This window comes from Clavelina lepadiformis, chromosome 3 (genome assembly GCF_947623445.1).
Source record: "Clavelina lepadiformis chromosome 3, kaClaLepa1.1, whole genome shotgun sequence".
Classification (NCBI taxonomy): Eukaryota; Metazoa; Chordata; class Ascidiacea; order Aplousobranchia; family Clavelinidae; genus Clavelina; species Clavelina lepadiformis.
Window position 1 is genome coordinate 15,909,324 of NC_135242.1, and position 11,608 is coordinate 15,920,931.

At 34.9% G+C, this 11,608-nt stretch overlaps 3 protein-coding genes across 3 annotated transcripts; all 3 read left to right on the forward strand.

The window, feature by feature from the left end:
- Positions 1-3,761: 3,761 nt before the first annotated feature.
- On the forward strand, positions 3,762-4,310 carry LOC143448861 (small ribosomal subunit protein eS12-like). Its single transcript, XM_076948777.1, has one exon. The coding sequence runs from the start codon at positions 3,834-3,836 to the stop codon at positions 4,248-4,250; it is 417 nt and encodes a 138-aa protein (XP_076804892.1). The 5' UTR covers positions 3,762-3,833; the 3' UTR covers positions 4,251-4,310.
- A 2,429-nt stretch (positions 4,311-6,739) lies between these two features.
- On the forward strand, positions 6,740-7,522 carry LOC143448863 (prefoldin subunit 6-like). Its single transcript, XM_076948779.1, has 2 exons — positions 6,740-6,980; positions 7,079-7,522. Exons 1-2 carry the CDS (start codon positions 6,819-6,821, stop codon positions 7,292-7,294), a joined length of 378 nt encoding a protein of 125 aa, XP_076804894.1. The 5' UTR covers positions 6,740-6,818; the 3' UTR covers positions 7,295-7,522.
- On the forward strand, positions 7,351-9,951 carry LOC143448860 (CDAN1-interacting nuclease 1-like). Its single transcript, XM_076948776.1, has 6 exons — positions 7,351-7,521; positions 7,984-8,050; positions 8,136-8,273; positions 8,786-8,970; positions 9,379-9,551; positions 9,657-9,951. The coding sequence occupies exons 1-6, from the start codon at positions 7,351-7,353 to the stop codon at positions 9,802-9,804; spliced, it is 882 nt and encodes a 293-aa protein (XP_076804891.1). The 3' UTR covers positions 9,805-9,951.
- Positions 9,952-11,608: the final 1,657 nt, after the last annotated feature.

Genomic DNA, 11,608 nt, shown 5'->3' on the forward strand with positions numbered 1-11,608 from the left:
TTATTGACAGAGGTGGGCAGTAGGCTACTGCGGTACTTTTGGAAAAAACTACTGAATTACATTTTTCAAGATGTTTTAATCGGTACTTGGTAAAGTGATTTTTTAAGGTTTTTGAAACTAATGTTATTCAAATGCTCATTAAATCTTAATGCCAATTTAACGCTCGCTTTTCTTTTTTAATGTACAAATCAATCATTTTATTTTTCGTAAAAAGTGCGATGGGGACGAAAAAATCAAGCCGGTTGCTACTAGGACGCGCCAATGAACAGAAGAAAGTGACAAAGGCTTAAAACATGCTCAAAAGTAATTAGTTATAGTTGCTAAATAACAACTACAGCATGGGCACTAAGCTCATTTATGTCCAATGAAATCGCAAGGAGTGATGTAACGTATGTTTTAACCTGTGGCGGGTTCATATTAAGGCCAAAAATTGCCCTTGCAGCAGGATCTGCTATGCAAAAAAGTACCGGCACAGAGTGGCCTACCCCGACTAAGTACCAAACTACATTTTTTAAAGAGTACAGAATGTAGGTACGTGCGCCTTTGTAAATTTTCTGGAATTCAGGCACAAAACATTTTTTGTGCTAAACTAAAATTAACAATATTCTTAACGAAGGGCGTACTTCACATAATTGCCTCCGTAAAAATTTTACCCTAGCTATAGCTGTTTATACCGTCAGCACATTTTTTTGCGAATTAGGCTACCGTTACCAATGGTACTTTTCCAAGTAGCCTACGAACTGCCCACCTCTGGTTATTAATATATATTTTACCATCGTTTTATGTAACAGTGCATCTATTTATGAGTGACAGCTGACCCATAGAGGTAAAACCGCATTCAAATTTCTAACTACTTTTTGATTTAATGTCACTTTAATATCGGGAGGGATGAGAAACGGCTAATAATTTTGCAATACCATAATGTTGTACCGAAATCAATAGCCCACAACGAATGCAGAAATAGACATTTGTGATGATGGGGTTTCTGGGGTCTTCAATGTGGGATTTCTGGTTATATGAATAGGCTGTTTGCACACTAACGTTAAGTTAGCAGAGCTACGCAGCCTGGCTAAGAAAACCTGACTTCAAATCTTAAGTTACGAAGTCGTGTTCTTCCCAATTAATTTAGGATAATGTCGGTACTGGACACCAGAACACTACATAATAAAAAAAATTTTTGTTTAATGGCTGTTTCACATGCATAGATTGATTAGCATTTGAATGCACACAAAAACTGGTAAGGGAAACAAATCGGTTTTCCTCCGAGTTATTCCAACTGCTCCTCGCGCTCTATTTGCAGCGTGTAACGTCACATAAATGTGACGTCATAGTTAATCGCGGAATTCACGTGATTTCAGAATAGCCTGACGCCAATCGTCACAAGATGATAGAAAATGACTGCACTGAAAATGACGGTGTGGAAAATAACGGTAATCAGAGTATAGGTCTATCGTTTTATAAATTTGAAATATCTAGCTCATTGGTTTCTAACTTTTTAACGGTCACAAATCCTTTGAACCAGTGCTTCTCAGCATTTCATGGTTTGTGGCCTCCTTACAGTAACCTTAAAACTCCATGACCCCTGCTCATCAATAAAAAATGTAGATTGTAGATTACAAAACACTTTTTATTTCACTACTGTGTGTGCAGTAGCCTTCGCGTCGCTAATTTTGCACAGCAAGCACAAAAACGTGATCAAACTTGTGTCCCGCTTTTCCTCGTCTTCCCTACTTCTATACCATAGCTGAAGTGAAGCATCTGTTCTTGGACCTCGGTTAAGAAAACTTGCTTTAAACTAATATTTGACAACAATTTTACTCCCCGAACATATACCTATGCTTCGTGCTTACTAGCATTAACTTATAAATTTAATACAGCGATTTTTGTTTGGTAGATCACGTGACTGCGTCCATAAACTCCGCTTGACCTGACTTCCCTGAAGGCTACGTGACAAACATCGCCCGTAGGATAAAACCTCTTAACTATAAAAATGTTTATTCGAAATATAGCAAAACGTAAGACATCCTGTGTCGTGCGTTTATATACAGTAATAACCATTTTTATAGCTCGCCAGCGATAATTGGATGCAAGGAATGCGCCGAGAAGTAAGAAACTTTAAAGGGAGTGTGCCATGTGGCATGACTGTGTGGCACTAAACACCACAAGAATATATTAGCATTCTGCAACCATTGACTTAATTCTTCTATTTTCCTTCGTACGAAATCGAAAAGCATAAACTTAACACAACTTTTCCAAAATTTCGAAAACTCCCTATTTTACCAAAACCGAGAGGTAAACGGAAAGCAAGTTATTGCGAACATAATAGTATGCCTTTTTTGTAGAAACTATAAGCCATATTTAATTCTGCATAATTATTAGGTTACCAGGTTGGCGATTGCTTTATAACATTTTTCTTTTGTCGTAATAAAATCTTCTTTTGTTTCAAAAGCTGCCAAATTGCTTCATTGAATTATAGAAGACAAAAGTTCATTAATGTCAGTAGGCCTCTACTTAGTCAATTACATTATACGGGAGCCTGGATGCCATTAGAAAAAGTAATCTGAGTTGTTTAAGCCAGGGTTGTCCAAACTTTTTTCACTGAGGGCCATTTGCTAAAAAGTTAACCAGTGTTCGGGCCACTCACTATATGTGAAGATCGCTGCTTGCCTACAACGCACCAAATATCGTAAAGATCATGAACAAAGGCATTGACGGCAAAATTCATTTTCTAATTGAAAATGTTAAATAATAGGCACAGAAAAATATCGTCCAAAGTAATAAAAAGTCACACAACTGTAGTGACTCGCTTGCCCCTACAACTCTAACGGGTACCCCAAAGGCAAAGTTTACGCCGCCCAGCGCTATATAAAATAAATAGCCATAGAAGAACTAATGAAATGAAATCCAAAATGGGCTGATAAAGGATGGCAATATTTCAACGTTCTTCGTGGGAGCATGCAATGCGAAGACGTCACATGAATGCTTGTCAGTCATTCTGATTCTTATAATATTTTGATTTTGAATTATATAACAATGAAGATTTTTGCTTTATGTACGTGGATTTGAAAAGTTCCTTTGGTTCTGACATGTTTGATGTAATACATAACAGCACTTAACTGCAGTGTACAGGCACTACAGGGCCTCGTTACAAGGTGGGACCATAAGACATTATAGCATTGTAAAGTTCTTGTGATACATAATTTTAAAATTTTTACGCAAAATCTACTCAATAACATACCGTAGCTTAGGTTACCTTACCATTAACGAATGCAAGTTAATAATTACTAGTAAATGCTTCGAAAAATAAATTGGACCTGAATAGTTTGAAGTTAACAGTTTTATGTAAACCATATTGAAATAAAATTTTTTAGACTTAAATTTCCAACGTTTGTTTCGTATTTCTTTATCTTTGGTACGAAGTTACGTGTGAGCTCGATGATGGCTGCGGACCAATAATAAACAGGTGCTGGGAAGCAGTTTGGACAACCCTGGTTTAAGCCCTTAATTGCAAAAAAGTTCTCAAAACTAATCATGCTCATATTATATGTAGACTTATCACAAGCATAAAACAATCCTTGGGCCTTGGCACATTAAACCCAGAGTTCAGCTTAATGGAAGAAAAAATGGAGGAATAATTTTACTTTAGTTATTTTTAACAATTTTTTGTCTCTTAAAAATAAAAATCATATAAACATAATCGTTTGTCGGATACCAGCAATTCACATTTTGAGTTTGAAGTCACAGCAAAGCAGAGTTTCACACGTTCTTTTCTAACTAGACTTTGGGCTATCGGGACGAATCGAGGACTTCGCTTGTCAGTTTCAATTTTAATCATGTCTGACGTCGAAGGAGATGAAGTTCCAGCTCGAATTGAAAGTAGTGGACCAATGGACATAAACACAGCACTTCAGGAAGTTCTGAAAACGGCAGTTATCTATGATGGCCTTGCCCGTGGGCTCAATGAGGCTGCTCGCGCTTTAGATAAACGGCAAGCCCATCTTTGCGTTCTTGCAAACAACTGCGATGAACCTAGTTATGTGAAACTGATAGAGGCTCTTTGCAATGAGCATCAGATCAGCATAATAAAAGTTGATGACAACAAAAAGCTCGGAGAATGGGCCGGCCTTTGTAAAATTGATCAGGAGGGTAAACCAAGGAAAGTTGTTGGTTGTAGCTGCGTCGTTGTTCGTGACTACGGCAAAGAGGGTCAGGCGCATGATGTTCTCGCTGAACACCTGAAGAAGCTATAAATACCTTGCATGAATGTGCTGCAATTGTAAAATGCCATTAATAAAAGCTTGGTATTAGTATTTTGCCTTTTTCTCATGTACAGCCTATAATTTAGGGTAGGCCTGTTTAGACGTGCAAGGTAGCTTGGTAGATCAAACCTATTTAAAACGGTTTAATTCTTCACTTAACTGCTTACACTGATACAAGGTATTTTGTCAAATAACTCGGGATTTACAATATTTAAAGATGTCTGTGGTTAACAGAACATAAAATTTGGTCATCTTGACTCGCATATGCCTTGGCTTATTTTGTCATTATGTGACAATGTTGCTAGGCTGTATTACGACAATGCTTATGTGCACATGTCTTGCGCAATGCTAGGCTTGCATGGTTTTTCACAAAGTTGTGCTGGTATGCCACGAGTCCAGACCGCTAACTTTGTTTTGAGTATGTGATATCTTTTGTGCGCACTTGTCCTGTTGTGCTTAAGGAGTATATAGATTAGTTCAGTGGTTCTCAACCTGTCATGGTTCTTGACCCTTAAAACCCGTGGCCCCCTGCTCATCAATAAAATATGCATAATAAATTGTTGATTGCAAAAGACTTCACTTTACTACTGTATTTGCAGTAGCCTTTGCTAATCTTGCACAGCAAGCACAAAAATGAGTAACTTCTGTCTCGTTTCGCCTCGTCTTCCTTCACTACCACACTATAGCTTACTAGTGAGGCATCTGCTTGTTGCTCTAGGTTAAGAAAGTCTGGGCTAGTATAACAAAGTTCACTAATATTTACTGAAGATTTTTATCAAATAATACGCGTTCGGTATGTGCTGTTTTCAATATATTACTGAATAAAGCAGTCACACACAGGATTTTTATTTGGTCAGTAGGAGGGCAAGTTTTCAAAACTACCCAGCGGTTTCGCACACCTTTTGTGACTTTGCAAAGTTAACAGTCTGGGCTCTGGCCATCTAAAAACCAAATTGGTAATAAATGTACGGTATGTTCCATAGTATCATAAAGTTTCTGCAGCAACAATGGTAGTCAGCAATGACAAGTCCAGTGTTGTAATGACTCGTAAATGGTCATAAATGACTCAGTCACATTGTGTCGACAATGACAACTTTCGGTAACGGAAGTAAATATTTTTCCAAAAAGGCACAACCAGGCTAAGTTGTGACTGACATAACATTGACCAATTTAATGCAACGAATAGTAGGACTTACGCATAGTTTTTAAGTTAAAGGCCTTGACTTGAGCCAGAAAAACGTTACTTGGTAACAACCCTGCTATATCCTCTGGTTATATTTTATTGGGGAAAAATATGCACTTTCATTAATGTGAAGGGTAAACTTGACTGGTAGTTCTCACATAACCTGGTACTAACTTTTGAATTTAAGTTTGTCCTGTACAAAATTGGCTTTTATTTATATATTTATAGTCTTCGTGACATTATTTATAGAATACTGGAATAGGAGGATGGTTGGGTTCAGAGAATGTATGCTGCATACGTAGTGCGCATGCAGCAAGAGGGTGTACGGAATGGGCTTTATGTATAAATTATGGGAAGAATTCATTCAAGGAAGATATTGATTCAATCCTTAAAAATTGACTTTATGTCAAATAACATATGATAGTTCTGGCATAATCTCTCAAAACCAGATCCAACTTCTGTTTATTATGCCGATCTTCAGCAAATTGTTGTGTTGTAGTTGTGGCTGTTGATAAAACAGCAAAGGCGAGTACATAAAAAGGTTGTATAGTGCTTACTGTTACACAAATAAACATTACAAATATGTGCTTGGAAGATAAAATGAGGTAGAAAAAATTAACTTCACAATTAAATTGAGTGAACAATGACATTTTCAAAGTATAATTAATGGTTTAAAAAGTCTAGATTCCAGCTTACTAGAAATTGTTCAGATTAACTTTGGCAATAGGTTAAATGAGGTAGATGGCCTTACTTAAATTTTAGGGGTAGTCATTTTTATAAATGTACTTCCTATGGTATTCAATTTCGAGCAATACATTTTTGCTTAAAATATCACTTAAAGCAAGACCAAATTGGCAGAGCTTACATCAGAGTAGTATTTTTACTACCTCTCAGATACAGTGTTTGCCTGTTTTAATTTTTTTGGCAAACATCATGGACTGTGATGCAATCTATTTGATGATCAATATCAACTATTTGACATGCATATAAGTGATCTTGATTCAAACCTGGATTGTCGTATGTATTCTCTCAACACAAATAATTGATAAAGGCGCAGAAAGACTTTTAATAGATATATTCACACGAAAAAATTAGCTTAGACAAAGAGTCATATGTGTTCGTCTACTGAAAACAACAGGTTGTTTTAGTGTTGATTGAAACGTCTTATTCAATGTCTTCTCTACTGTATTGGTTATGGTCTTCCTATGTATGAGTTGTAACACTTTGGTACTACCATAAAGAAATATCGGAGCTTGACCTAAGTTATTCAATGTTTACTTCTGATATCAATTTCAACAGCCTTTTCTGATTTATGTTATTATTTACAGATTGTACAATTCTTGTCTTGAATAAATCTGGTGGAATGCTTAAACATTATGGCTAATGTAAACAAGCAAGTAAAACTTGAATTACAAAAAGAACTGGACGAATTTCAAAAAGCTCAAAAGGATATTCAAAAGTGTGTTGAAACTCGTCAAAAACTTGAAGCTCAGTTAACTGAAAACAAAGTAGTGAAAGAAGAACTTGAAATCTTGGAAGTATGTTGCATTATTTCTGGTACTCATTGATAATTGTGAAAGTTATATTTTGTTTATTTGTATGTATGCATACCAGTATACTTTGTATTTGTTTGTAGGAAGGTGCTAATATCTACAAGCTTACTGGACCTGTACTAGTCAAGCAAGATCTAAGTGAAGCAAAAAGTACAGTTTCAAAAAGAATTGAATACATATCTGCTGAGGTTAAACGACAGGAAACATCAATTGCAGATTTGGAAAAGGAGCAAGAAAAACACCGTGAAAAATTGGGCAAACTTCAAAGCCAAATGAGCCCACCTGCTGTTAAAGCATAGTTTTATGATTTAAACTGAAAACATTATATCTAAGAGGTTTAGACACCTAGTTTGTTATGAAGCAGTATAAATACAACATGATTGTGAAGCTTATTGCAAGCCTACCTTCTTCACTTAATGACACTTTCAACATTGTTCAAGAAAAATTTGGTTTGTGTTTTGGAACTGATACTCTTCTAAGCATATGTTTGATTGCTCATCAACAGCACACAAAGAAAACAATTTTTGTAAGTGTTTAATTGCAATACTGATAATATCACGAGGTTGCTAAAAGCAAACATACACACTTAAGGTTTATTTTGCACCAGTGTTTTATTTTTGTTACATACCTTATTCGTCAGGCAATCTTTAAATACTATTTTTATCTGTTTATGCCAACTACTTTTGAACCAAACCTTTGTATATCGTTACAATTTGTTTTTATCCTTTTATTCAAACATTCGTTCTGACGAAGGACGTTAGCTTGTCCGAAACTAGTAGACCTTAATGGAATTATGTATCTACTTGCAGTTTCGTTGCTTTTGGCAATCTCGTGGTATATACTTAAAAAGTATTTCAACACTAGCTACTCAATACTGATAAGTGAACAATTATTAACAATCTGCAAAATATTTCAACTGGCTGATTAATTATTTTTAAATAGAGTACAGCATGTAACTGCAATAAATAGTGTCGCTTTACTGTTACAGGAGAAAACTAAAGATGAATATGTTGACTTGTATTACAATCAGTATTTACAAAGGATTACAATGCAAGGTTTGCATTAGCGATAATGCGTTTTATTTGTGAAGTTTTTTTTAGTTTTCCATTTCGAACAAGTTACATTTATGCTAACTTCTAGATACAGCTCAGTCTGTTCTACTTGACTTATCTGTAGAAGTTGACCTGCCTCCAGCTCTCATGGCTCGACTGGTTCTGAAAAAGTATCTAACACAAAAATCATATGAGTGCTCACATGAAAGTTTGAATGTGAAAACTGGTTAGTGCCTTTGGTTATGATTTAGCATCCATTGCCATGTGTTAAATAATTTTCAAAATTTACTGGACATAGCTTGCTTAATATACTAAGTTTGACACATGTAAAAAATGTTGCATGGCTCTATGACCAATATCATATAGTTCAGGGGTTCTTAAAGTATGGGTCGCGACCCAAACATGGGTCGCGGAGGGTCAGAAAATGGGTCGCGACATAGTGACATAGGTGGGTCGCGACATAGGTTAATATAATATAATATAGGTCTATAGGACATTAAAATGGGTCGCGACATAGGTTTGGGTCGTGAGGTGATCATGAAACTCAGATTTGGGTCGCGCTCAAAAAAGTTTAAGAACCGCTGATATAGTTCTTAGTGTGTTTGCTGCAAAGTTACTGACTGAGAATATCTTACATACACCTAATGTTTTATATTTATATACTTAACAATTAGCTTTCTAATCCGTCTCTGTTTTTTGTGAAAGTTTTTCAATTTCTTATAATAGTGATTTCTACAGAACTTTCAAGGATGATGAAAAATCCTTACGCGATTCCAGATCCTCAGTTGAGTCGAAATGTTCGACAATGTATTGTTCATGATATTGGCTATGGCCCTGTAACTGACTGCATAAGGCATATGGTTGGTCTGGAATACGAAGAAAAACTTGTAAACTGTGTTAAAGCGTTAAAGATACCATACCAGGTGTGTTTGATATACTTTCAGAGTTAGTAATTCTTTTTTTGACAAACCACGTTAACCAAATCAAAAAGGGAATGTTAATTCTTGTGGTTAGAAGTAACTCAACAAAATGTGTATTTATCCTACACTCTTCTAATAAGTTGCATGAATCCTGATTATCTGACTACATCTGATTTCAAAGATATTTATTGTTATTAAATATATTGAACTACAATTCATACATCACTAAGATTTAACCTTCTATGTAGAAAATCTTTCAATTCCCCAAGTTTTGATGACAATGATGTTATTTTTGGCTAGTGTTAATATTGTACTAATTGAATTTATATTTAATTTATATAATTGACCAAGTCTTTATATGTTTTTAGTTTGAATTTGGAAATTAATTAGACTATTATGTTTTCATTATAGGATGAAACTGAACTAAGGAGTATCGGGTATGATAAAACTCCTGATATTAAATTGCAAATCCCTATTGCTGTGAACAATAAAGTAGTGTGTTGGATTGAGAGCAAGGCATCATTTGGAACACCAGAGACACATAAACAATATTTGAATGATCAGTATTACAGCTACTGGAATAGGTATTTTGGTGGCAATATACTGCTTTTTTATCAAGAATCTAGATATTAACAACACGGGAAACTGTTTTATTGAATATCATTGAAACCTGCTTAAAAATAATTTAGGTTTGGACCCGGTTTGGTCATATACTGGTTTGGTTTTGTCGATGAACTTGCAGTTGAATTGGAACAAAAAGGAATATTTGTAATGGACAATTTTCCATCAATGTCCACTATAAGTCGCGTGGATCCTGACAGGCTTCAAACTCCATAATCTCTGCTTTCTTTAATTATTATTATTAACTCAAAACATTCATGTAATGTCTCAGTTGTGTGTGCCGGTATTTAAATTATAAATTGTATAAGTGATATTTTCATTTTTACAGAAAACTGTTTAAAAATACATGGTAGGTCAAGCGTTTTTCGTCAAACTTGATAAGTCGAAATAATAATGCAGAATAATTAAACTAAGCGGTTTAATGTGGTAAACTAGTTACGTGTTGAGAGGACCAAAGTCCGGTTGAACTGCCGATTGTGGATAAAAAATGTTATGACAAACGAAATATTGCTTTCGAATACCATTTAGAACTTACCCAGCAATTAATTAGGTGGTGTTCTGATATACGACTACTATTAAATGAGCATTTAACCCTCTAACGGTTATTGGGGTAAAGTCTGACACCAAGAGAATAATTTTAGTGATAACATTCTAGATTCTTAAAATTTTGAGCAGCAACCCTAAGAATTTTTCAATTAACATGTTTTAAGGAAAATAAGAATATCTTTTGATCTAACTTTCTTGTGTGCTTTTTTATAAGTTTAAAAAATGTACCCTAAACTACAATTGGGGGTCAAATTTGACCCCACCGTAGAAAGTTGCTAAATGCTTGTATTGTGAAGTTTCTAGTCCATTTTTTTGGTAAGGGGTTTCAGCTTTGTTTTTTTTATTGTCTTGAATGCATGACTAAACATGGGTCATAAGTAGGGCAATTATTTTTTGACTTGTCAAAAAAAGTCAAAATTTGGTCAAATTTTTAGTGTTAGGTCAAAATATGTCAAAATTGTTTACAAAGTCAAAATTTTTTACAAACTGCATTGCCGTGGTTTCGTAGGGGTTGCACTGTCATTGAACTTTTCATTTTACATTTTACACCTTGTAGCCTACTTTAAACTGTTGTAAATGGCCCATTGTCTACATATTGTGAATCATAAACCATTAAGTGAAATAATTAGGTTGATATGGTGTGATGCTCAACACATCTCAAAACGTGTAAAATTTTTGCAAGGTCCTAAGTCATTTTGCGGCAGCTGTAGGTTAGGTGCAGCTCTTGTTTCGGTTTTGCTTTAGATACTTCATGTGTATCTTTAGTTTAGACAAATGTATTGAACAGTTTTTGTTGTGTCTTAACTGCTGTGTTTTGGCAGTGATTTGTAATTAGCTCATTTCCATTTTCAGAATAGGCTAGGTCCGTGTTCAGATTTTGCCCTTCTGTTAGACTTTTGCACATTCTTTCGTTTTAGTTAGATTAGCCTACTGCCATATTTTGCTCCAACGTTTTTTTGTACAATAAAGCGTAATTTAACTACTTGAATTCTTCATATGTCAAAATTTGTCAAAAAAAAGTTTTTTAATGTCAAAATTTGTCAAAATTTTCAATTTTTAGGTCAAAATTTTTAGTTTTTTAGGTCAAAAAATAATTGCCCTAGTCATAAGTTATCATGGATTCCCTTTTTCTTTATGAGCCTACCACGTGCGATTCTGTCTCTTTTCAATGAAAACTTCGTGGTGGTAGGAACGACATTGAGATTTGTCTTTCTTGTGTGAGTTACGATTTAGCCTAAGTTGCAGTTGGGAAGAGTACTTAATCAGCGAATGGGGTTGAACTAACCGCTAGAACAGTTGTGATCACTTATTTGGTGATATAAGGGGTCCACAAATTTTGCATATTTATCTAACTCATAATAATTCTTTATCCTATTTACATCCGCTTTTCCAGTTACAATAATTTATGCATACTTCTACATAAAATTGCTGCTACACATAAAAATATATTTTCAATTTTGCAAAATGAGCTATC

Bases quoted from the DNA above. Each gene is read 5' to 3' on its own strand.
- LOC143448861 (XM_076948777.1), top strand. From the start codon at position 3,834: ATGTCTGACGTCGAAGGAGATGAAGTTCCAGCTCGAATTGAAAGTAGT.
- LOC143448863 (XM_076948779.1), top strand. From the start codon at position 6,819: ATGGCTAATGTAAACAAGCAAGTAAAACTTGAATTACAAAAAGAACTG. The intron at 6,981-7,078 runs GTATGTTGCATT...ATTTGTTTGTAG, and splicing joins AAGAACTTGAAATCTTGGAA to GAAGGTGCTAATATCTACAA.
- LOC143448860 (XM_076948776.1), top strand. From the start codon at position 7,351: ATGAAGCAGTATAAATACAACATGATTGTGAAGCTTATTGCAAGCCTA. The intron at 7,522-7,983 runs GTAAGTGTTTAA...TTACTGTTACAG, and splicing joins ACACAAAGAAAACAATTTTT to GAGAAAACTAAAGATGAATA. The intron at 8,051-8,135 runs GTTTGCATTAGC...GCTAACTTCTAG, and splicing joins ACAAAGGATTACAATGCAAG to ATACAGCTCAGTCTGTTCTA.